Here is a 25061-nt window from a genome sequence, read left to right on the forward strand (position 1 = left end):
CAGCCATATGCACACCACTGACCCCAGGGTGATGTCTGGGACCAGCAGACCTGTAACAAAACAGAGGGGGGAGCGCACCCCAATTGGGGGCACACGGTGTGCTGGCGTGTGCCAGGCTCCTGTCTGACATCTCTCCACTTCTTTGCCGGGGGCTCTGTCAGAGGCACAGGGAACTTGTTTTCATACATTTGTGAAAATGTAAAAGCTCAAGGGAGAAGGATTCAAGGGGGGAAGATTGGAGGAAGGGGAGGTGTTTCTTCAGTTTATGTTTCCAAAGCATTTTTTTTAATGCCTAAGGACACATCTTCCCACTTCTAGCCAGTATTTTCTAGTAGGCCTTCCTGTTCCCCATCTTTTCTGGGTAAGACCCTTAAGTTCTTTACCCTGTGATTGTTTAAGGGTGGGGGTCTCTGGGCCTTGCGGCCAGATGAGAGCCCTCCTGTGTCCCTCAGACTGGGATTTGAGGCTTTGCTCACATTTGTGAGCTGTACTCCCCGCCCAGGCCGGGACTGGAGACAGGAGGTGTTCAGTCCTGACTCAGCTTCCCCAATTTTGGCCAGGGTTCCGAGGTGAGGGGGAGCACCTAACGTGCATGCACAGATGGAAACACGGCCCTGCTCCATCTCAGACAGCCCTGAAAGTGTCTGGATGTCCGCATCTGGACAGTGAGGAAACGGAGCCCTCGGGGGTGGGGAGGGGCCTGTGGCGCTGGCCTGACTCTAACATGCATGTCCTGGACCCCAGTGTCTGCAGAGGACGCAGACATTCCCAGGCCACTGTGCCTTCTTTCCTAGCCTGGGCATAATGATGGCATCACCCCAGAGGATTCTGGGCTATCAGATCAAGGTTTCCTATGGGGCTATGCTTGGGCCTTTGCGGGCATAAAATGGTCACGTTTGATTCAAAGAGTGAGGGATTTTGTTTGCTGTGTGTGGATGTGAGGGAGGAAAGATATACAGAGCACAGGCTCTGGAGCCAACGGCCAGGGATTTATCCCAGCTGTGCAACTGGGCCTAGTGGGCCTCAGTTTTCCTGTCTGTAAAATAGAGTTAATATTAGAGCCTTCCTCCTTGGGTAGGCTGCAAGGACAACTGAGGTGAAATTTTCAGAGTGCTAGGTGTCAGGGCCCCCGAAGGAGATCACTTGCAGTTCCTGACCCAGAGGGCTTGGGGGAGGAGGAAATGATATGTAGATGATGTTGGCACTTCAGTGGGATGGGGTGGGGGCGGGGGTGGATGGGTCCACTTGGTACCTGGAGAAGAGAGAAATGCTTTTGCTTAAGCGAGGTCAAGGAAATCCCCCCTGAACGGAGTTTTTAAGGATGAATAGGAGTTTGCCAGGCAAAGGGACTAGCCAGCACAAATATCTGAAGCTTCAAAGATCTGCCTCAGGGAGCTGAGAACTTTGTGAAGAGTGTAAAGAGAGAAGGGAGCCAGGGTGGAGGAGGCAGGAGGTTATGGAGTTTGGACTCTGTCCAGAGATCCGTGGGAGCCATGGAAGGTCCCTGAGCAGGAGAGAGGGGAGAACAGCTTTTTGTGTTAACATAGGCTCTGGCTACAGTGCAGACTACAGGTGAGGATGCAGGGAGGGGACTAGGGTGGGGTCCACGTGAGAGGTAGGGAGCTAGGGCTCTAGGGTGGGTGGAGTTGATGGATGTTGAGGCAGTAGACTATGCTTTGCCATTCACGATTTCAACAGGCATCTGTTAGCACCTGTTATGTGTTAGAACTACTGTTCTAGGCCCCAGGGGGACATACGGTAGGGAACTAGATCGACCTAAATCCGGGCCCTTGTAGAGCTGACATTCTAGCAGCGGGAAAGCGAGGAAAATGTATGGCGGTGATACGTGTGTGCAGAAAAATAAAGCAGAAAGAGGGGATGGGGTATGTGGGTAGTGTGTGCGGTTTTAAGTGGTGTCTTCAGAGAGGGCCACACCTAGAAGGTGACATGAGAGCAAAGCCTTTATGGAGGTGAGGGAGGCCACATGGCTATCCAGAGGAGGATGTGGCAGAGGCCACAGCCAGTGCAAAGGTCCTGAGGTATGAACATGTTGGTTGTTCCCAGGCTGGCAAGGGTAGAGCAGAGGGGCTGAAAAAGGACAGAGGGTATGGGCTCAAAGAGGTTCTGAGCAAGGGCGTTATTATCTGGCCTCCCAGGCCCGGGTGAGGAGAGGGGATGTATTAGAGGAGCAGTGGGCAATTTTAGGGATAACAAGGTTATCCCAAGGTTAAGGACAGGAATCCCTGTTGCTGGCTACATGGCACCTCCTGGGCACAGGGAGGGACTGTGCCTCACACTCCCGAGCTTTCTCTGCCTGCACCCCCTCCATGGTGCACATCTGTGATGAATTATTTACTCCTTCCTTCCCCTCTATAATGAGGCTCTCTATCTCGCCTCCACATCCGGCTCCTGGCATTTCTCACAGTGCAGTAGCTGCATTGGGGTCTCACATCTGATTCCCAATGGGGAAGCCAGCCCCTCCCTCCAGCGCCTGAACAGCTCCCGGCTCCTAGGCCTCTGCCCTCCTCCATGCCCAGACTGGGGAGGGCACCAGAAGTTTAGATCAACTGCAGTGTCTCAGAGACCACGGATTTCTTTTTTTATCAAGAAGGCAGAGATAAAGTGCAAACCTCTGGTCCTGTTCTTTGTTCCCCAAGCATTTACTGAGCACTTACTGTATGTCAAGTGCTATGCTGAGTACTTCACATGTACTTTCTTATTTTCACAACAACCCTGTGAGTTATGGTATAAATTGCCCCATTTTGCAGGTAGGGAAACTGAGGTCCAAAGAAGAAGTGACTTTCCGAGGTCACACAGCTAGGAAGGAGATGGTGGAATCTGTGCCCTGCCCCTACCCCCCAGGCAGTCTGACTTCCAAGCCCAAATGTCTCACCACAGGGGCATTTCTCAGTGGTCAGTTATCTGGCTGCCCTGCCAGCAAGAAGGGACCTCTCTGTTGCATTCCCAGCATGTGGCTGCTGGTCTGTCTTCCCCAGGCTCCCTCAAGGTTCTCCGCCCTCCCTCTGCTCCCCCTGCCCCAAGACAGCCCTGTGGAGACAGCATTGGTGCCTCCCCAAGATTGCCCTTTCAGGCTAAGTGGCCCCATTTCTCAGAGTCTCTCACCCCTCCCCACCTGGTCACCATCTCTGTCCATGTCCCAGCCTGTGTGTGTCCCTCTTGCAGGGCAGAGCCCAGAGTTGAGCCCAGGCAGGGTGTGGGGAAGTCTGAGCAGAGGCAGAATAGCTGGGCCCTTTCCTGATTCCGGGCAGTGAACCGTCTTGATGGCACATTCACCTTGCCCATGTCACCCACCAGAACTAGTGCCAATCTTGTCAGTTAATGTCCCAGCATTGTCTCCATTTGTCAGCTTGAATGTTCGGTCCAGTGGGACCATCTGCCTGTCTTAATTGCCCGGATAATTGTGAAAGCTGCGGGCCCTGTCTCCCTTCCTGGGGAAATGGCCTGATGGAGCAGAAAGAACATCCATTAGACAGGAGACTGAGGCTGACTCTACTTTCTGGGGTCCTTCAGCAGGTGCTTGCTCTTCCTGGCTTCAGTTTCCCTTCTGTGCCCCCTGCTGTGCTCTCCAGTGGCTGGAAACCCCCTCACTGCCCTTCCCCCCATCCACCCATTTGCTCTCCTTGGGCTGACCTTCTGTCTCCAGCCCCCACATTTCGCCGTCTTGGCCGAGGTGATGGTGACTCATAAGCAGATATGTGGGCAGGTAGGCGGGCCAAGGGAGGCTACACACTCAGCAACCTCTCACAGCCGCACAACTGGGGCAGTGGGTCCCTGTGGGTGACCTTGGGGAAGGTCCTTGCCACTTGCTGAGTCTTGGTGCCCCGTTTGCAGAATGAGTCTGTTGAGGAAGGTTTGTTTGAGATTTGGAAAAGGTTGGGGATCCTTGAGTCTCAGACAGAGACTGGGGTGAGGGGGTCCCAGGTTAGCTGAGGTCAGAGCTGAAATAGCACCCAGAGACCACAGGTCCAACCCCGGCTCCAGCCCATACGTGCACCCCTATTTTACACATGAGTGGGTTGAGGCCACTTTTGCTGAAGGTCACCCAACCAGTCAGAGGTAGAGTCAGGACTTGAACCCAGGGCTCTGCTAAGGCTCCCATGGCACTACTGCTGGAGGAGGCGATGCTAACAGGCTGGGAGGGCAGTCTGGAATGTTCCTCACCACTTTGGTGTCAGGCTCATCTGGGGATAGATGGGCAAAGAGGGTGGGACATCTGGTGAGTGGACAGAAGTGGGACCTAGAGGTGCCCGAGGGCATTGGGAACCCAGGTGAGGCATCAGCAGCTGGAGGATCAGGGAAGGCTTCCTGGAGGAAGGGACAGTGGGCAGCCTGGGGGACTTGCAGCATTTGGCCAGGCAGGCAAGGGATGAGGGAGGGGGCGTTCCTGAGGGACCATGAGTGTGAAGGCTGGGAGGTGGAAAGGGCTCAGGGTGTGTGATGCTGGGGATAGGGGTGGGCGATGCTGGAGAGGTAGGCAGCCAGTTCTGGACATGGTTTGGCAACCTCCCAGTGGTTCTTCCTAAACAGCACTGAGGGGCCGTGAGCCGTGGGAGGCCTCAGCTGGCAGGCAGCAGGCACTGGCCCAGGAATCTCAGTGTCAAGCCTTGTCCTCAAACAAGTGGCCCACCCCCAACCCTGCAGGGCCCCCCCACCCCACAACTCCCCAGTGGGAGAGCTGCTGCCCGGATCTCCTGGGATATTCATGAGCTGTGTGGGACCCTTGGGTGGGCCTTCCCAGATCATCACCCTGCCTGAGGCGCCCCATCAGCCCCTGCCTCTAGGGTTCTCTTTCAATGTTCAGGTCCACCAGGAGGCCACGAGATAAAATGAGGCTCTCACACAAAGCCCTTTTGAGAACGTGTGGCTCCCGAACTGTGATTAAGGCTTTGGAGCCAGACACCTGCATTCCTCAGTCTCTTGCCCCTCTGGACTCTAGTTTCCTTATCTGTGGAAAGAGGTGATTATCCCAGCCTCGTGGGCCTGGTGCCGACACACTGGAGGTAAAGGCTTGCCGAAATCCATAGGGATTGAAGATGCACGTGTGAGCATGGCCCCAGAACGCTGGGATGTGTGGCCGCCCACTCATTCCAGCCACACACCCAGGGGAGGCCCTCGGGATGGGATGGTTGCTCGTGGGACCATGCGGTGGAAGCCACATCCAGATCCTGAGCGGTGGCCTCCCTCTCTTGCCAGGGCTCAGAGGCCATGGCCCGGGTCCAGACAGGGCCCCTGACTCTATGCAGGGCAGTCCTGGGGCAGGGGGTCTGGGTGCCCCAGGGAGCCACAGGAAGCCACAGGGAGGCAGGCTCCAGCTCAGGATAATGGAGCGACTCATCCTTTGACTCTTCAGGAGTTGGGTGGCTGCTTAGGAGGTGGTGAGCTTTCCATTCGTGGAGGTATACTAACTATATCAAACACCAGAAAACGTTTCTGTGTTGATGTGTTAGAGGGGATGAATTATTGCTTTCTTTTCCAACATAGCAATCTAGAGATTATGCCTAATCACCATTTGTTTTTCATTGATTTATCCTAGCACTTACTGTGTGCTGAGCTTAGCCCTGGATATAGGGTTGAAATCAATAAGCAAGATAGCCAGGGGCCCCGTTTGGTGGAAAAGAACAGGTGAGCAAATGCATCGGTGGAAAGACTGGGAGGAGGTGAAGGGGACTCACCTGGTGTGGTCAGGGTGGGCTTCTTGGTGGAGGCAGCATTTAGGTTGGGCTGTACGGATTTTCATCTTTAGATGTGGGGAGAGACTTCCAGAAGGAGGGAAAGGCCCATGTAAAGGACCCGAGGAGGGAGTACCTGATTCTGCCAATCTGTCCCTTGGCCTGTACTAGCTAGAGTCCTTGGCCCAGTCCCTCCCTTCTCTCTGGACCTCAGTTTCTCCTCAAATGGGAGCAGCAGGGCTTTTGAAAGGTTCTGCAGCACACTAAACATCAAGTGCTTGGTATCCAGTAGGTGCTTTGTACATGTTAGACCTTTTTTTTCCTCTGGGGCATATGCATTTGGACAAGGGTAATGCTTGACCTAGAACGTGGAAGGTGGGATTCCAGGCATAGTGCTCGCCACAAGGCTGAGCCCCAGTTCAGTCTCCCACTCCACTCTGTCACTCGAGGGCACAGCTTGAGGGCGGTGCCTTCCCCTCCCACATCCTCATCAAATACAGGGGGTGTCGCTGTAATCAGGCTCCAGTGTGCAGAAGCTCCACCCGCTGCTCCTGACAGCTTGAGACCATTCTTCCCTAAGTGTCATGCATGTGGTGGCCACGGTGCCAGGAATGCCCCATTCAGTGCATTCCCTCCTCCAAAGCAGGTCTCTGTGTCGTTGGGACCCAGCCCCACTTGCCAGCCCAGCCCACCTGCTCTTTGGGGTCCTCTGACCCCAGCCATGCTGGTTGGTGCCTTTCCCTACATATACTGTGCACCTTTCTATCTCCCGCCCTTTGCCTAGGCTGTCCCCTCTGTCTCGAATGTCGTTCCTGCCTCACCTTTGAGTGTCTGGTTCCTTTGTCCCTCAAGGCTTGGCTCAGACACCACCTCTACCAGGCAGCTTTCCCTGACTCCTCCTCTTTGGCCCCCTTTGCTATGTTTGGGCCTATAGCAGATCCTCTTTGGGTATAGTTCCTTCTGCAAGAGATGCTGATGTTCTGACATCACATGTGACGTTCTTGGCATGGAGTAGGCCCTGCGTGAGCAGTTGCTGGGCCTTGAACCTGGTCTTTTGACACCCAGCCCAGGGTTCTCCCCGGGGCAGGGCAGGGAGGAGCCGTTGCCAGGGTGGCATTGACCTCCTGAGGTTGGAATGCATAACACTGCTCTTTCCCAGGGCTAAGCCCTGACAACTTGCCCATTTATTTTTATGTTTTGCTTTTTTTAAAGCTTTTTTTTTTAAGTTTATTTATTTATTTTGAGAGAGAGACAGAGAAAGGCAGAGAGAGAGAGGGAGAGAGAATCCCAAGCAGACCCTGTGCTGTCAGCACAGAGCTCAATTCGGGGCTCAGGCCCACAAACCGTGAGATCATGACCTGAGCTGAAACCAAGAGTCAGACGCTTAACCGGCTGCGTCACCCAGGTGCCCCACGTTTTGCTCCCTTTGCTTGAAAGGCAGTGAGAGGGCAGGTGGGCAGAGTCAGAGCGGACTCTGTGGGGAGGAGCATGATGGGGGTGGGACTGAGGTCAGCGGAGGCCCTCATCCTGTGCAGTGACTCTCTTAGCACCCAGTCAAGTTAGTTTTCTAAGGCAGTTATCCCTTTCTCCCTCTAAACTCTTCAATGGCTCCCCAGTGTCCTCAGGAGAGACGCTGGGGTTCCAGGCTTCCTGCCTCTAAGGTGCCTTTCTGCTTTCCTCCCCTCTTGTCCCCACCTCTGCCCCATGCCATCCTGACCCTGCAGCCCATTCCATCTGGCCACCATTTGGAATAAGATCACAAAAGACCCTGCTAAAAACCCTTCAGCAGCTCTCCTCATGCCCAAAGCAGAATCTTGACTCCTTGTCTACCCAGCAGCCTCAGCTGCACTGGCCCCCGATGTCTCCCCTTCCCCTTCCCATCCTTCACCTCTGCCTGAACAATACCTGCCCTGAGAGGCTCCCTGACCCCCCCTGCCTTGTGCTGTCCCGGCTTCCCTCAGCAGCATCTCATTATGTATCTATACTTGTGTGTTTTTCTCCTTTGACCTCTGCCCCTCCCCTGAACTGGCAGCCAGAGAGGTAGGCTCTATCATATTTTGTTCACTGCAGAAAGCTTAGGCCAAGCTTAGATTCTAGCAGGTAGTGGGTGCATGATAAATACTCGTTGAATGCGTGAGTGGCCAGAGAGACAGGGCAAGGCTGTGATCACCCTAGCTACCTCTGTGGGCCCCGTACTTGACAGTTTTCTAGGTGTTTTGTTTATTCACCGAGTTTCTCACAAGAATCCTTTGAATGGACAATCTCATCAATACTTTAGAGGAGGAACCTGAGGCTCAGGGAGGCCCTCTGCACGGTTGTGGCCTCATGTCATGTTTTCCAGGAGGGAAGCCATTGCAGGTGTCAGGAAATACAGAGGGCAAGAGGGAGCCTTAGGGAGATGCCCTACTCACAGCCAGGCCTGGGCTGGTGCCTCTTGACCCTCTCCAGTTAGGAGATTCCCAGAGACTCCCCAGGGGCAGCAGCGTGGCCCTCCCCCTTCCCCCACAGTCCTTTGTCCTTCCTGTATCTCTCTGGGCTGGGGAGAGGGCTTCTGAGTGTGCCTTTCTCAGGGGGCTTGGGGTTGGGGTGTTGGTGCAGATGGCATCAGGAGTACCTGGGTTCAGATCCCGGTTCTTCCTTCCCCTTCTGTGTGAGTAAGAGCAAGGGGCTTCCCTTCTCTGGGCCCCTGCTTTTCATCGCTGAAGTGCAGGTGTTGTGGATGAAGTGAGGAAAGATGTATACAGCGTTGAAAGTCAGGCCCGGCACACAAAGTCTCTGCACCACCTGGTTCTGTGGTTCCTCTCACATCCCAGAGCCTCCCCCTTCCCTAGTCTGAGCACACGGCCTGTCGCCCGGGTCCCCTTGGCTGGCATGCCGCTGTGCCCTCCACGGCTGGAGGAAGGCTGCGGTGAAGGGTGCTGGCAACCGGCAGGTGTCTGGGGCCACAGCCTGGGAGCCGCCCACCGACGTGGCACTACCCCCGAAGCTCTCCCTAGCCCGCCCTGGAGTAGCTGAGGGACAGTGGGGGTGTGTGTGGAACAGCGTGGCCGGAGTAGGGGCTGCGGCCAAACAGCACCTCCTAAGACGGGGGTCACTCGTGCCTCGCCCGTGGCTGCTGGAAGGGCAGGCTGGGTCTCAGTTTCCCCAGCTGTAAAATGGGGACCCACCTCGTGGAAATGTTTACCAACCAGGCAGGGGGCCGTGATTGTCCTGGCCTGGCCTCTGGGGTGGTTTGAGGAGAGGGGGAGGAAGAAGCAACAGAACAGCAATAAAGGGTTTATCTGTCTTGTCTTCAAATCGCCGTCTCTGCCTCGTTCCCACCCAGACTTCATTTCCGGCTGTCCGTCGGGGAGGGTGGTGGTGCTGGCGGGCTTGGTACAGCTCCCCTGTGGTTATGGTGGACTCAGCCCTGGGGTCTGAGAGGAAAGGTGGAGGCTGGGGTCCAGGCTCCCACTCTGTGCTGGTGGGGGTCCCCAGACACGGCCCCATCTGGGTCTCGGTTTTCCGTCCCAGTTGTGGCAGTCACCGCTCCTGGGTGGGCGGGGTCCAGGGGTGCCAGGAGTCCCGAAGGGTGTCCTGCAGGGACAACCTGACACGCCAGAGAGTATCATGCCAGTGGCACCCTGTTAAGAGACACTAAGAAGGGCCCCGCAGGCCTGGCTTCGTGTAGGGAAGAGGTCGTATGTGCTGGACAGTCACAGTCTGCTCAGCCCTTCCAAGTCTCTTCACAGAAGTGACTGGCCCGGAGTCACATCGTTCAAGGGTGGCAGAGCCGGAACTCGAACCTGGGCGCACCTGACCTGTGTGCTCAGCCACCTCCAAGTTTTTCCTCTCTGGTCTGTTTCACAACGTTGGTATATGAGAGTCTTGGTGGGAAAGTGGACGGATAAGTGCTTTCTGACTTATTAACATGTGGTCTCCCTACCCTAGGGGGTGGGTGCTATATGGCGAGGAAGCTGAAGTCCAGAGAGGCTTGGACGCATGCCCCAGGTCACACCGCAATCCATCCTCCAGTTGTCTTACAAAACCTAAGGACGTGCGGGTGTCAGGGCCTCCGCTGACCGTGGAGGGTCTGCCCACCGGCTCAGTGGCCCTGCCACCTCCCCTAGGTTGTCCAGTCTTCCTGTCTGCCCATTCACAATGCTGGAAACATGACTGGGAGCTGCTGCCGGCCCGGATCCCTAGCAGGCCTGGCTTCTAGCCACCTTACACACCCAGCAATCTGTCCCCTTTTTCCTCTGCTTCCCTGAAGTTTGGCAGCGCTCACTGGATGAGAGGGGTCGTCTTTGGAGCAGGACCGACAGCAGCTTCGCCTGCCCTCAGCTCCCAGAAGGGACCCTTGCTGCTCACTGCCAGGCCCCCCTCCCTTGTCCCTCAGGTGGTGCCGCAGGTCTGAGGTCCTTACAGAGCCTTCTCACTCCCTTGCTCTATAACCATCCTTGGCTCCCGTTGCCTACAGGATGAAAGCCAAACTCCTAACAGAGCACTTCTCAAACTTCTATGTGTCCCCTGGGGAGTTTGTTCAAATGCAGATTCTGATTCAGTGGGCCAGGGTGGGGCCTGAGAGTCTGCATGGCTGAGGAGCTCCCCTGGGAGGCCTTAGTAGACCCTTCATGGCCTGGCTCCACGTGCACTTCCTGTCTGGTCCCCTCTCTTCTCAAACCCAGGATTGCATTCCCCGACACACACCTGCAATGGCTTTTCCCTTCTTGGGCACATTCCCTCTCATCTTTCAAAGTCAGACTCAAAACGCTTCCTTGGTGGAACCCCAACAGAGCCAACTGCTCCTCATCTGCACTTCTGGAACCCTTTACTAGCCCCTGAAATCCCGAGAGGCACACAGCAGTGACTTTCATTCTTTTTTAAAAAAATTTTAAAGTTTATTTACTTATTTTAAGAGAGAGCACAAGTCGGGGGCACAGAGAGGGAGAGAGAAAAGCAAGGCTTTTCTCGAACTCAAGCAGGGCTCGATCGCACGAAACCGTGAGATAATGACCTGAGCCGAAACCAAGAGTCCGAGGACTCTTAGGTGTGAACCTGGCTCCACTCTCATAGCTGGGAGATCTAGGGCAGGTGACTTAACCTTTGTGCCAGATATTTATTTAAACCCTGCCTTGTTCTAAAATGGACCAGCACTTGCTTCCAAACTCACTCTTGGATAAAATCAAGTGGAAAATGTGCTCAGTGGGATGGCAGGGACAGAGGGCAGAGGGAAGACAGTTTCCCACCTGTCTCCTGGTGTCTCGGTCCCCAGCGCCTGGCACAGCGGGCATTCAGAAAAACACCACACGGAAGCTCTCTCATAACCCACGGCGTGACCTTTCCAGGAGCTTCTCATCCACAAAAGTAAATACCAAAGGAGCAGGAAGAGAGATCGCCAATCTTCATCGCTCATTTAAATGCATCTGTGTGGCGAGCAAATATTTTCTTACAAGAAGGGACGGATGTAGCTCTAAAGGCTTGTGCACCATGCAGTTGGCCCCTCAGGGAGCTGTAAATAAGGGGTGAGGGGAAGAGGGTGAGAGTCTGTTAAGGGCAGTTCACATGCTGAGAAGGGCCACGTCCCTGCCTGGTATGGAGCTGGGACTACCCCAAGGTGGCCCTTAGCGTCCTGCTCATGGTCATTGAGAGCCTTGTCCTGACTATTGCTGGGTACCATGGACCAACCTGAGAGCCTGCACCCCCCCCCGCTTCCCTGCCTGGCTTGATTCTCCCAGCAAATTCCTCCCAATTCAGACCCCCCTCTCTGACCCAATGCTCACTACCCCTTCAATGGCTGAGACCTTGGCCTCACTTCTGGCCCAGTGAGCTTGACCTGGAACCCGGACCCTGCCCCCTGGGGTACATGTGGAGTCACCCTAAGAAGAAGGCAGCCTTGGGAAGTGGGCAACGGGAAGGAACCTAGAAGAAGCTCCCAGTCCCCAACCACGGTACTGTACATTTTCATTTACTGCAGGACACAGAACAAACTGGAGCTCCATTTGTTTCTGTGTATCCAGGAAACTCTCCATGGGAGCTGGGACCTCATCTGTGTTGCTCTCTTCTGCATTCAGCAGGAGTTAGGCATACAGGCTATTGACACCCTGTGTCCCTATCACCCACCTTTCTTCCCAGCACCTGTGCGGGGTCTGGCCCTCAGTAGGTGCCCACACACACTGGTGGGATGGAGCGCAGAAGCAGCTGGGAGGAGGGGCCTTGTGCGTCCATCAGGGTTGGCAGAGTCAGTCCTGAGCTAGCGTGGAGGAATGTAGGAGTGTGCAGGGCTGAGGCCCAGCCGGGGCTGGAATTCTGACCAGCTGCCCCTGCCCATCAAGCCCAAGGCAGGCGGATCCTTTGCCCATCTTACTCTGTCTTCCCCAAAGGCTGGGGGAGTGCTCCGTGGGGCAGGCTGCTGGGCTCATCCTCCCCAGGCCCTCCCTTACAGAAAAGGAAACTGAGGCCTGGAGGAGGTAGTTGGAATGTCAGTGGAAGAGCCCCAGGGGGCTCTGAGCTCAGGGATTTCTAACGCTGAGTCCTGCAAATGCTCTTTGGCATATGGCTGCACTTTATCTGGCTTGTGTCCTGGGATTCTGTACGAGATTCTGTTGGAATCTGCTACTTAAAAAAAAAAAAAGTTTTCAAGGCACTGTTCCTCTTTTCTAGATGGAAAAACTGAGGCCTGGGGAGAGCAGTCACTTACCAAAGTCCTAGAGCAAGTTAGGAACAGAACTGGCTCCAGGGGTCCATCTGCTTGGGGACCCAGTGGGAGGACCCAGACATGCCATCTTCAGAGATCCTCACCCAGACTCAGACCGTGGGCCCCGGGGGGTGTAGAACCACATCCAGGAGCCAGTCATACAGTGGCCGTGTCCCCTTTAAGCAGAGAGCCGCCCGCTGCAGTGGGTGGACTCGGTGCCCAGCCAGTGGGAGCCGTGAGCTTCCCTCCCACAGCCCCTCCCCGGGGAGGGTGAGGGAGGGCTGAGCAGCGTGGCTCCCGAGGGAGTTGGTGGGCAGCCGAGGAGACAATAGCAGACATGCTGTGTGGGCTCAGCCGGGAGACCCCTGGAGAGGCGGGTGAGTAATGGGAACCTGTAGGCAGAGTGATGGGACTGAACCCTCCGGAACTGCTGCCCAGAGAAGAGACAAGGATGGCCACTCCCTGGAGACCCAGAGCCCCGAGATAGTGCAGGGCTGGGACACCCAGCCCCCGGTGGGCCCATGAGAGGGCTGCTGTCCTGCAGCCAGAGACTGAGTCCCCCGGGCTGTCCCCTGTCCCGCACAGCAGGGGCAGCAGGCAGATCTGGAGTTCCAGAGGGCAGCCCTCAGCCCCTTAGAGGTGCCTCAGGGAGGTGCGTCCCCTCTCTGCATGGGCATCAGCTGGTGGGAGTGAGCTCCCGGCCCAGAGATGTGAGAGCAGAGGCTGAGCTCAGGGTGGTGTAGAGGGAGCTCCTACAGCAGGCGGGAGGCTGCACCTCCTGGCAGGAGGCAGAAGCCCCGGCCCGGCCCGGCCCGGGGTCTGGCTGGGGAGCCCCGGGGCCCTGGGAATGCAGTGGGGCAGGTATCACACAGCTGCCACATTCCTAAGTGGGCCCAGGATGGGCACTGTGGGAGGGGCTCTGGAGCAGACATGGTTGCTCCATCTGTCCGTCTGGCCGCCTGTCTTTCCAGCCTTCTCCTGCCGGGCTGCCTTCCTAACCCTGCTCCTGCCCTACCCCCTGACCCCAGCCCGGGCTTATCAAGAGCCGGGAACCGGTCATCCTTCACTCAGTGCCCTGGGACTACCCCTGTCAATCCCTTCCCGCACTCAACATACTCTTAATGGTACCTCCTTGAAACAGTTCCGAGGGTAAGGGCTGTGGTCCTAGTGGACCGATGGAAACAGGCTCAGAGAGGGGTGGTGGCACACCCAAGGCCCCACAGCTACAGTGCAGTGTCCAAGCAGGACTAGCCCCAGATGACTTTTATGGCACAGCTACCTCCATCTTGCTTCCGAGGGCCCAGTGAACTTAGGCTCCCACCCCGCCCCCCCATGGCAAGGGGCAGGGACAGGGTCACCCCCTGGCCCCCAGATAATAACATGAATAATGTAGCTAATAGCTGTTGAGATCTTACTCTGTGCCAGGCTCCGTTCTAAGCTCTTTCTGTGCATTTTCTCATTTAATTTGCACAATACTGTGAGTTTGGTACTATTTTTCTCTCATTTTCCAGCTGGGGAAACTGAGGCATGGAGGTGTTAAGTGACTTGTCCAAGGCTACACAGCCAGAAGTAGCAAAGCTGGGATGTTCCCCATGTGGTCTGCCCCGGCTTCCTCCTGGTGACTACACTGTAAATGGAGGCATTGCTCCCCTGGCCTGGGTATATCTGTCCTCTTGACCTAAGGCCCAGGTGAGTGGGGTGACCTTGTCCTCCAGTGATCAGAGCCACAAGTGCAACAGCGCCCTGGAGACCCCCCCTGGAGCACTGCCAGGGAGGTTGTCTTCCCTCACCTCATGGGCCTCATGGGCCTCATGGGCCTGTGGCCTCCACCTAGGCTCAGGTCTCAGCATTGCCTGCCTGGACCTTTGCCCCAGTCTCTTTCTTGGCCTTCTAGCCTCCACCCCACTTTCCCATCCTGCCCTAGGAGGGAACTTTCTAAAACTCAAATCTGATCACAGCTCCTTATCTTGGCATTCAAGGCTTATCTTGGCATCTCCCTGGCTTTTTCTCTCTCTGTTGACTTATTGGACCCCCATCCTCACCACAGCAGCCCCCACCCTAGACTCCTTCCCAGGCCACAGAGCCTCTTGAGTACACCTGCCACATTTGATGTTCAGCACTAAGGCTTTTTTTTTTTTTTAGAAAAGTCCAAAGGTGGAGCTTGGGTACAGTGGGATCCAGGTGCTCAGTTTACATCATTAGGACTCTGGGTCTCTGCTTTGGTTTAGGCAATCTTCATTTCCAGGCAGACTCTTTCCTTTCCTTGAGGTGCCCAGAGGGCCCCATGACCTTTGAGCTTAAGGTCAACCAGGTCAGTCGTCTCTAAGGAAAGAGAACCTGTTTCCAGTAGTTCCAGCAAACATCCCAGGGCCAGCTCTTGTTGGCCCAGCTTGGATCACATGCTCACCCTTGAACAGTCACTAGGCCTCTGATTGGCTGGCCAGGCCTGGTCGAGTGGCCTCCCCAGGAGCAGGGGAGACAAGGATAGCCAACAGGTGGCCACTCCATACACCCTGCACATTTTGCAGGGAAGGCTGGGCCGTAAGAAGTCAGGCCACTTTGCAGAGCTCCTCAGTGAGAGCCTGGCTTGGGGTTGGGGTCTGTGGAATGCACTACCCAGTGCCCTTTCTCTGCCCCTGATGGACTCCTGCCTGCATATGCCCCGGGAGCCTCGTTCACCACCCACTAACCCTAAGCCCTTGCGGAAAGGGATGTGACCAGGGTTGGGTGCACTGGAGGCCTGAATGCGGATTTTGGCAGGAAGCCCCACCCCCAGCCCTCCCAGTGTTCACTCCCCTCTGACTCCTGGCCACAAAGTGGTCTTTGTTCCCAGGGCCTCTGGGCCTCAGTGAGTATCGCTTGGGCCTGGGAAGGCTCAGGCAGGGTATGCGTGTGTGTTGTAGAGATTGGGAAGGGTAGTCCTTCTGCTGTGGCCTGGGCTGCCCACTCCTCTGAGGGGCTCTCACCATCACTGCCTGGATCCTCTGTCAGGCCTCACCTCCTACTGCATGGCAGGGGCTATGGCCATGGGGCAACCCCAGGCCCTCCACCACAGAGGCCACAGTATGGATCCAGGGAGGCCTGGATTGGCATCCTCGCTCTGCCTCTTCCGATTCTATGACTTTAAAAATCTCATGCCACCTCTTTGATCCTCATTCTCCTACTCTGTAAGTGGGAATTGAATTCCAGATTATTTACTGAACACTTACCGTATGCCATGCTTTCCTTCCCGGACACAGCAACCAAACGCCAGCCCTCTGGAGCTGACATCCTAGTGGGCAGAGGAAGATAGTAAATGAGATCACTAAGTTTTTACAAAAGTGAGATCTGTTAGATGGTGTTGAGTGCATGAAGAAAGATACAGAGTAATGGAGGTGTGGGAGGTGGTGGTGGGGTGCAGGGTAAGTTCAAACAGGCTGATTGGGGAAGATCTTCCTGAGAGGATGACATTTCCACAAGTTGCTGAAGGAGGTGAGGGAGGGAGTTTTGTGGATGTCTGGGGAAGTGCATTCTGGGCAGAGGGAACAGTCGGTGCAAAGGCCGTGGGGTGGGCACAAGTCTGGTGTGTGGAACAGCGAGAAGACCCGGGACCTGGAGTGGAGGGAGCTGGCGGAGGGACGCGTATCATCTGGCAAAGTCAGGGAGGCCGAGGGACTGTCACTTGTGGCAGGAACTTTTGCTTTTACTCTTCACGGAGTGAAATGAGTTTTTACTGCTCTAGGCAGCCACCGCCAGGAAATAAAATGGTTTCATTGGTGACTCCCCAAGACTGTCATAGGGTAGGAGGAGGTAGGAGGCTGGAGGGGGCCCATGACTAGGAGCTTAGGAGCTGTGTAACCCTGGGTAAGTCCCTTAACCTCTCTGTGCCTCGTTTTCCTCATCTAGAACATGAGGATGACAATGGCACCCACCACGTAGGATTATCGTGAGGATAAAGCAGTACTAATTTTTAAAAGTTTATTTGTTATTTTGAGAGACAGAGAGAGAGCAAGCAGGGGAGGGGCAGAGAGAGAGAGGGAGAGAATCCCAAGCAGCACAGAGTCCCATGCAGGGCTCAAACTCACAAACTGTGAGATCATAATCTGAGTCGAAAACCAAGAGTAGGATGCTTAACCGACTGGGCCCCACCCAGGCACCCTTAAAGTGGTAATAATTTTAAAGTTCATAGAACACGGCTTGGGTTCAAATCTTGACCCTGCTTCTTACCATTGGAAGTCAGGTAACTTCTCTGTGCCTCGGTTTCCCCCTCTGTAAATTGGGAATAACGATCATACCATCTCAGAGGGTAGTGAGGATTAAATGAGACGATGCTTATAACGTGCATAGCACAACACCCAGCACTTCATCAAAAGGAGTTGCTACCATTATTAATCTATGAAAACTTTTCTAACGAGGTCAGTAGCGGGGACAGGGAGAGAACTCCCGTGTTTCATGGCTTGTGTGTACCCTATAATGTTAACTAGATTCCTCATACCAACCCATGAGGCGGGCCCTTGCCCCCCACTGTGCAGAGTAGAAGCCTGAGGCTCAGAGAGGAGAAGCGGCTGGTCCTAGATCCCTAGCCAGTGGGCAGCAAGGTTTAGAATCAGACTCTGAAGTTGGCCTAACTCCAAAGTCCGTCCTTCCTTTTTCCATCGGACCAGCCATGCCTGCAGAGGTGGGAACAGCGGAGCTGGGGCTGGTAGATCCCAGGTGGCCTGTGGGAGCAGTGAGCGGCTGCTGCCCCAGGGTCAGCAACGGGCCCCTGAGTACTGTACTTGAATGCAGTCAACGTTGGGCCCAGAGGAAAGTGGGGCCCCCCTTCTTATCAGTGCGGGGCTGGGCTGGCCCCGTTGGTGGCTGGGTGTCACGCAGTCATTTCCTGTTCCCCCCAGATTGAGCCTCGGAACATGTGTTTTCTCAGTGGCCCCCCCTCAGAGGCCGAATGCTCCCTCCTGGAGACCCACAGAACCAAGCTCAGTAGGCTGAGTCTGCCGCCCCGCCCTCCCGCGCCCCTTTCTTGCTTAGGCGGGATCCTGGCACAGGCGGCCTGGCCAGGGGCAGACTTCCTTTGCCCTTTGTCAGAGCTCAATAGCTCCCTGGAGCCCCAGAGAGACAGGGATAATGAAGGCAAGTTAACAAAGCTTTCAAGAGAAATAAAATAAAAAAGAAGCCCACCCACCCACCCCTGGCTGCAGCGTGGGGCCTGGGACCAGGTGTATACCCTGCACTGGGCACTGCGTGTCCTGGCTCCCTTCTGCTCCCTGACGGGGCCAGCCCGCATCTGCCGGGACAGGCTGGCTTCGCTGCGGAAATGCATTTCCCTCTGAAGCGAGTTCTTACAGGACGGATTGACTGAAGGCAAAAGCTCATAATTGCCCATTGCTGGAAGGAGGAGACAGGAAAAAAGAAACACGCGGATAAAAATATCTCTGTTTTTATGCACGTTTCCAGCTGAAAATTGGTGGGAAAGATGTTTTTGAAAAGCCTTCATCTCTAGGCATATAATTACCAAGTCCCAGAACAAAAAAAAAAAAAAAAAAAAAGACAGAGCGGGAGAGAGTGAGCACGTTGTGCTAGGGAGGAGGACAAGGGTCTGAACCCCCATAGAATTTTCTATAAATAATTCCCTCAAATTCTCAAGACTGGCTTGGCTAAAGCCAGCAGTGGGGGGATACACCCCCATTTTATGGATGGAGAAATAGAGACTCAAGTCACGCAGCCAACTGAAAATTCTGGCCTTGCCTTGATTCTTGGTTTGAAGGCTGCCTCGGTTTCCCCCCACCCTGGATGCTCATGAAAGTGGGGCACTGTTGCTGAACAGGCATCAGCAAATGTTGTCGCATTTCTCATGGGTGCCTTCCTGAATATGGTACGGGGTCTTGGCTATCCAGGAGCCTCTTACCCAGCAACTGGCTGCCTTGAGTGGCCTCAGTCTCCAAGAGAGGTCATCAAGGCCACACACTAAAATGCACATGCCTTTTCTAGAGAAGAGTCTCTCAAGTCCCAGTTTATTGCCCACTGACTCTTTGCACACAGTCGTATGAATGTCAGTTCGCAGCACACCTGCCAGCCGGAAAAGAGATGGCTCACAGCCTGAGCCCAAAGCCAGCAAAAGAATTGTAGAAGGGAGGGAATAGGGGTCACTCAGGGTTGAGACAGGTGGTCCTGACACCTCTGTCCCAAGGGGGTCATTGTGGGCCGATGTGGCCCCGTATGGTTCAGCGGAGCAAAATCTGAACATTGGGGTGTACAAAGGGAGGAGAGGCCACGTGGAAGCCACACGTGGAGACACCCCAGGACATGGGTTTTCTCTTTCAGAGCCAACATCCTGCAGCCTCTGCTTCGGAACCCAGCATTTGGGGATCCCACCGTTCCTCACTCTAGGTTTCTAGGTACTTTGTTTTTGATATCAGGGCCCAGAACACCACCTTAAACCGACTGTTGTTTCATACTCCCTTCTTGGGGATCCTGCTGCACTGAATTTGGTGAACTTGACCCTCTGCTTTCCCGGTCCTTTCCTTAAGAGATAATCTCTCCCCTCCCCGCAACCGCCTCCCTGGAATCAAACCTGGAGCCGGCAAGCTTATCTCGGGTCCTCCCAGGACAGCCCAGGAGAGAGGGATTTTCCAGTGACAAGAATCTCATTTGCAGGAGATGAGACCAATTTTAATTCTGGAATTTCCCACAATGAAATACCAGAGATGTTCACTGTCACAGAGTTGATAGAAACCAGTCTTTTTCATTTTATTAGCTCAGAAACATCTTGTTGAATCTAAATGAAGTGCAAATTAGGGAACCGTTACGGGAGGCATTATACTTAATGGTGTGTTGCCTCAATTGGTGGTGGCTTGTATGAACAAGGGCCTGGGGGATGAGGTGGGGGCAGCTAGTAAGCAAAGCTGCTGGGGGCCCAACTGCAGGGGCCCTGGAAATGGTTTGGGGCTCACCTGCTATCTGATTTGTTATTTGCCACCTTCTGGCAAGCAAAGGGAGCCTAGCCTTGGTCTGGAAAAGCAGAGCGATGGGGGAGCTGGGTAGTTTCTCAGTGGCTAGAGCTGCAGGTGGTGAAGGGGCTCACCTTCCTGAGGTTCTGGCTGTGCTGTGACCCCGACCTCCTGCTGAACCTGACCCAGCCCCAGCCTGAGCCCCACTTTGACTCTAGAGCAGTGATTTTCAGGGGGAGGGGGTTGGGTGGGGGCACTATTGCCCCCTTAGGGGACATCTGGCAATGTCTGGAGTCATTTTTGTTGTCGTGAGTAGGGGTGGGGTGCTACTGGCATCTAGTGGTTAGAGGGCAGGGATGCTGCTAAGCATCGTACCGTGCAGAACAGAGCCCCCCCCCCCCCCCACCATGTGGAATTATCTAGCAAAAAAAACATCAATAGTGCAGAGGTTGAGAAACCTGCTGTAGTTTGACTGATTCTTTTATTTTTAATGTTTATTTGTTTTTGAGAGAGAGAGGGAGACAGAATGTGAGTCGGGGAGGGGCAGAGAGAGAGGGAGACACAGAATCCGAAGTGGGCTCCAGGCTCCAAGCTGTCAGCACAGAGCCCAACGCGGGGCTCAAACTCACGAACCATGAGATCATGACCTGAGCCAAAGTCAGACGCCCAGCTGACTGAGCCACCCAGGCTCCCCCAGTTTGACTGATTCTAGCTGAGCCCTGACCTTGGCCCAGCCTGACTCCACCCCCCGCTGAACCCTAATCTGAAAAGGACCTGGCTGGGATGGGATTTGTGCCTTCTGCCCCTTGCAGGGGCTAATTCCTCATCAACTCTGCTTCCATGTGCCTCCGCAGAGGAGTCAGAAGGGAAGATGGGTGCTGTGAGTTAGGTCTTGCCATGGCCAGAGGCTTGGGGAGAGGAGTGGCTTTCCCACAGCTGGTGAATAGCTGAGCCCGAGTCTGCACTCAGGATGGGTTGAACCCTGAGCTCATCCCCTTAACACTGGGCCGGGCTGGAGCTGCCTGAATGAGGGCAGCAGGAGGGCTCTTCTTCATTGGTGGGTGGGGGTGTGTGCAGGCTCACATGAGGCCTGAGGAAGCCTTGGAGACCCATGGGACATGTCTGGTGCTGGGAGGGGTGGCCCCCGAGTCAGCACGGGAGAGCCTGCCAGCCTGAGGGTTTGCCAGTTGTCTTTGCCCATCTCAGTCTGGTGCTGAGGAAGAACCTGGAGAAGGAGTGTGAAAAAAATAACCTGGTTAAGGGGGCCGGGAATGTGGGGTGACAGGGGCAAAGGGGCCTGGGGTCAGGTCCTGGCTCTTGGCAGAAGCTTCCTTGGCCAAGAACTTTGCCCCTATGAGTCTCAGGTTTTCTCATCTGTCAAGTGGAAGTGATGGTAACATCTCCCTCCTCCCAGGGTTACTGTTAGAAGTAAATGAGATATAGGGGATAGTGTGGATGGTTGGTGCATGATGTGTGAGCCCCCCTTCCCCCCTGCTGCCAGGGCATAGAGGAGAATCCAGAGTATGCACAGTGTCTAAGACAAACAAGTGCTGAGGAGAGGCAAGGGCTCAGGCATTATCACAGAGCAGGTAACCTGAAACCTTCCAGCTTCAAACTCTTTTGAGATGCACAGATAAACTCATAGGAAATGAAGAGGGTGCATTGGAGAAGAGATAAGGGTGGCCTTCATAACCACTTCTGTCAGTTTTGCACTGGAAGTCTGACCAGTGCAAAAAGGCAGGTAAAAGAAATAAAAAGTATGACATTTAGAAAGTAAGAAAAAAAACCTGTCATTTTTCACAGACAACAGAAAAGCCCAGAGAACCTACAGATAAACTATTAGAATTAATACGGGAGTTTTAAAGGTCAGTATACAAAATCAACTCTGTTATTATATATCAGCAACAAATGATTAGAAAATTAAATTTGAACAACAATCCAATTTACAATAGCATTAAGACACTTCAAATATCTAGGAATATATTTAATGAAAGATGTACATGGTCTTTGCCCATGGAAGTATACAATATTCTTGGCAGAGATTAAAGAAGACAAAAATAAATGAAAGAGTAGATCATGCTCGTTGATTGGAAGACCTGATATTGTAAAGATGTCAACTGTCCACAAATTGGTCTGTAAATTTAGTACATTTCTAATCAAAAAATGAAGAGAAAGCTGAAAACCAGCAGGATGCATGTAGGCTGATAAGCTTCCTTACTGGGGTGGCAGCAGGAATGAAGGTGTTTGCTGGTCTGGCAACCAAAGGCTTAGGTTTTAATAGCTTAAGGATACAGGAGATGATGTCCCTATACCTTCCCTAGTTGGAACTCACACCCCAGCATAAAGCCAGGACCTTTAAAAGGACATACCCTCAGTGCAAGTGGGGACTTGGAAAATACCCACCCATCTACCAAAGAGAGAGAATGTCTGTCTCAGCTAGGTCTTGAGATTTGGGTTTCCGAGATGTGCCCCTGGTATCTGTTGAAGGTTGTGATTCACACTACTCCCCTGGTTCCAGAACCCCTGAGCCAATATTTCTATAAATAATGCCTTGGCAGGCACTGAGGGAAAGGAATTGCAAATTCTCTCTGGACCCTGGAGGGACCTGCCTTCAACCAGGCTGAATAAGATTCCCACAGATGAAGCCCTACTAGAGATGAACTCACAATCCAACAATTACCAAACATACAAGGAAGTAGTTCACCACGAGGGAGAGTCATCAGACATCCCAGACAGCAGAAACACCTCTCAAGAGTCTGAAATAATGGAAAAGTGAGTAATAGATGAACATTGCAAAGATTTAAAATTATTAGAGACCTGTAAGGTGCACTAGATAAGGAAAGAACAATATATGACAAGGATATAAGCAAAAGAACCAAACACAACTTTCCAAAACCAAAATTGTACTCGTTGAAATTAGAAACTTATTGAAATTGGGAAAATTTGAATATGGAGTGGATTTTAATTAGTAATTTAATAATTAAGGAATTTTTTTAAAAAATATTTATTTATTTTGGGGCACCTGGGTGGCTCAGTCAGTTGAGCGTCTGACTTCAGCTCAGGTCATGATCTCACGGTTCGTGAGTTCAAGCCCCACGTCGGGCTCTGTGCTGACAGCTCGGAGCCTGGAGCCTCCTTCAGATTCTGTGTCTCCCTCTCTCTGTGCTCCTCCCTGGTTCACACGCTGTCTCTCTCTCAAAAATAAATAAAGATTTAAAAAAAATAAAAAAAAAATTAATTTATTTTGGGCAGAGCACAAGTGAGGGAGGGGTAGAGAGAGGGAGACAGAGAATCGAAGCAGACTCTGTGCTGACAGGCTGACAGCAGTGAGCCTGATGTGGGGCTCGAACTCATGAACCGCAAGATTAGGACCTGAGCTGAAGTCAGACACTCAACCAACTGAGCCACCCAGACGCCCCAGGAATCATTTGTTGTAAGGTGTGATAGTGATATTTTTGCTATTTAAGAAACGTGTTCCCACTTTTTTTAATACATACTGAAATATTTAGAGTGTAATTTCATCATATCTGGGGTTTGTTTTAAAGTATCTCAACATAAAAATACATGGGATAAATATGACAAAGTGTTAATAATTGTTAAAACTAGATGTTGGGTAAAGATGATTCATTATACCAGTGGTTCTTAAACTTCAGTGTGACACAGAGTTGCCTTTGCAAAACACAAAATTATTACATCTACACAGAGGAATCTGGAATATATAAAGATTTGATAACAAGAAAACAAACAACCCAATTTAAAAATGAGCAAAAGGTTTGGATAGATATTGCACCAATGAAGATATATATGGGTGGCAAATGAGGAAAAGCGTATCACATCATAGTCATTAGGCAAGTGTGCATTAAACCACAGTAAGAAGGGCACCTGGCTGGCTCAGGCAGGGAGAGCATGTGACTCTTGATCTCAGGATTGTAAGTTTGAGCCCCCGCTGGGTGTGCAGTTTACTTAAAAATAAAGTCTTTAAAAAAAACACAGTAAGAAGCCTCTACATATCTGTTAGGACGACTAAAATTAAAACAACAACAACAAAACAAAAAAAAAACAATCCTAGCTGAGATTGCCAAATACTGGTGAGAATGTGAAGTAACCAGACCCCTCCTACATTACTGGTGGACCCACAAATAGTGCAGCCATCCTGAAAAGCAGGTTGGCAGTTTCACACAAAGTTAACCTCATCCTTACCATGTGACCCAGAATCCCATCCCTGGGTATTTACCCAAATGGAACAGAAAGTTATGTTCAAACAAAAATCTGTATGCAAATATTTATTATGCCCCCTGTGAAACTGCACCAAACTGGGAAGAGTGGAAATGTGTTTCAGTAGGTGAATGGCTAAGCAAACAGATGCATCCCTTCAGTGGAACATCTGTCAGCAATAAAGAGGAACAAACTGGGGCTCCTGGGTGGCTCAGTTGGTTAAGCATCCGACTTCAGCTTGGGTCATGATCTCACGGTTCATGAGTTCGAGCTCCTCATTGGGCTCTGTGCTGACAGCTTGGAGCCTGGAGCCTGCTTTGAATTCTGTGTCTCCTTCTCCCTCTGCCCCTTCCCTGCTTGCTCTCTCTCTCTCTCTCTCTCTCTCTCAAAAATAAACATAAAAAAACTTTTTTAAATAAAAAAAGAGGACCAAACTACTGATCCATGCAAAACAGGAGTGAATCCCAAATGATTATGCTAAATAAAAGAAAGTAGACTTAACAGCCCACATACTTACATGATTCTATTTATATGGCATTCTAGGGAAGCCAAGAGTATATATATAGAGAAAACAGATCAGTGGTAGTTGGGGGCTGAGGGTTGGGCAGGGACTGGTTGGTTACAAAGGGGGCAGCAAGGGAAAATTTGGGGGGTGATGGAATTATTCTAAATCTTGGTTGTGGTGGTCAGGACACATTTCCCAAAACCCAGAGAAGAGCACACGACAAAGAATTTTAATGTCTATAAAATTAAAAAAATAGATGAAAATGTTAAGTTAGGGTAATCTACTAAAACATGTACACATGCAGATTGCTGGACCCCCATCCTCAGAGTTTCTAATGTACTACGTCCTAGGTGGGACCCGAGAATCTGCGTTTCTGACCAGCTCCCAGGGGTTGCTGGTGCTGCCGGTCTAGGAGCCATGCTTTGAGAACCTCCGCATTGTACTATTCTGTTTTCATTATGTTTGAAATCTGTGAAAACTTCTTAAAGCGAACGTTTTCTAGAATTAAAGCTAAAGGAGACACACTTCTCGCAGGCTGCCAGAACATCTGAGAATGTGAACTGTAAACTATCAAGTGCAGTCCTCATGAAGGAGCGCTGAGTGGGTCCATTCGACTGAGTTTGCTCACGGTCAGCCCCGTCTCACCTGTGCTGTGGTGCCTGCATGGGAGAGAGTTGCCAGTCCCGGCAGTTGTGCAGGCACAGCTCCCGGGTGGTGGGGCCCCAAGACCTGTGCTCTAATCCAGATGGCGCGACTCCCCAGCTGTGTGACTGTGGGCCTGAGTTGTCCGGCTTGGGGCCTCCGCTTCTCTATCTATACAGTGGAATGACACTTAACCACAGGATGGCTGTGAAGCCCCAGTATGTGGTGGTGTTCAGAAGAAGGTTATTCCACTCAAGGGCAGAGATGGAGCCTCCTTTGGGAGGAGAAGCCATGAGGAACCCCCCCCCCCCCCGCTGCCGCCCAGCAGATTCAGTCGGAGCCGGTGGCAGGAAGGAACCCCTTTTACAGGTCACATCCATGAAGCAGAAGAGTCCCAAGGCAGAAAG

At 52.9% G+C, this 25061-nt stretch overlaps 1 protein-coding gene across 4 annotated transcripts in view; it reads left to right on the plus strand.

Moving 5' to 3' along the window:
• Positions 1-25061, plus strand: part of GRIP2 (glutamate receptor interacting protein 2) — a 92949-nt gene that overhangs the window by 39364 nt on the left and 28524 nt on the right. Inside the window, exon 1 of one of the 4 annotated variants that reach the window (XM_060631861.3) lies at positions 12623-12743. The exons of the other annotated variants lie outside the window; for them this stretch is intronic. Coding sequence (XP_060487844.3) covers positions 12704-12743 — 40 coding nt within the window. The 5' untranslated portion in view covers positions 12623-12703. Of the gene's footprint in view, positions 1-12622; positions 12744-25061 lie in introns of those variants that run through there. 4 annotated transcript variants of the gene reach the window in all.

Source organism: Panthera onca, chromosome A2 (genome assembly GCF_046562875.1).
Source record: "Panthera onca isolate mPanOnc1 chromosome A2, mPanOnc1 haplotype 2, whole genome shotgun sequence".
Lineage (NCBI taxonomy): Eukaryota > Metazoa > Chordata > Mammalia > Carnivora > Felidae > Panthera > Panthera onca.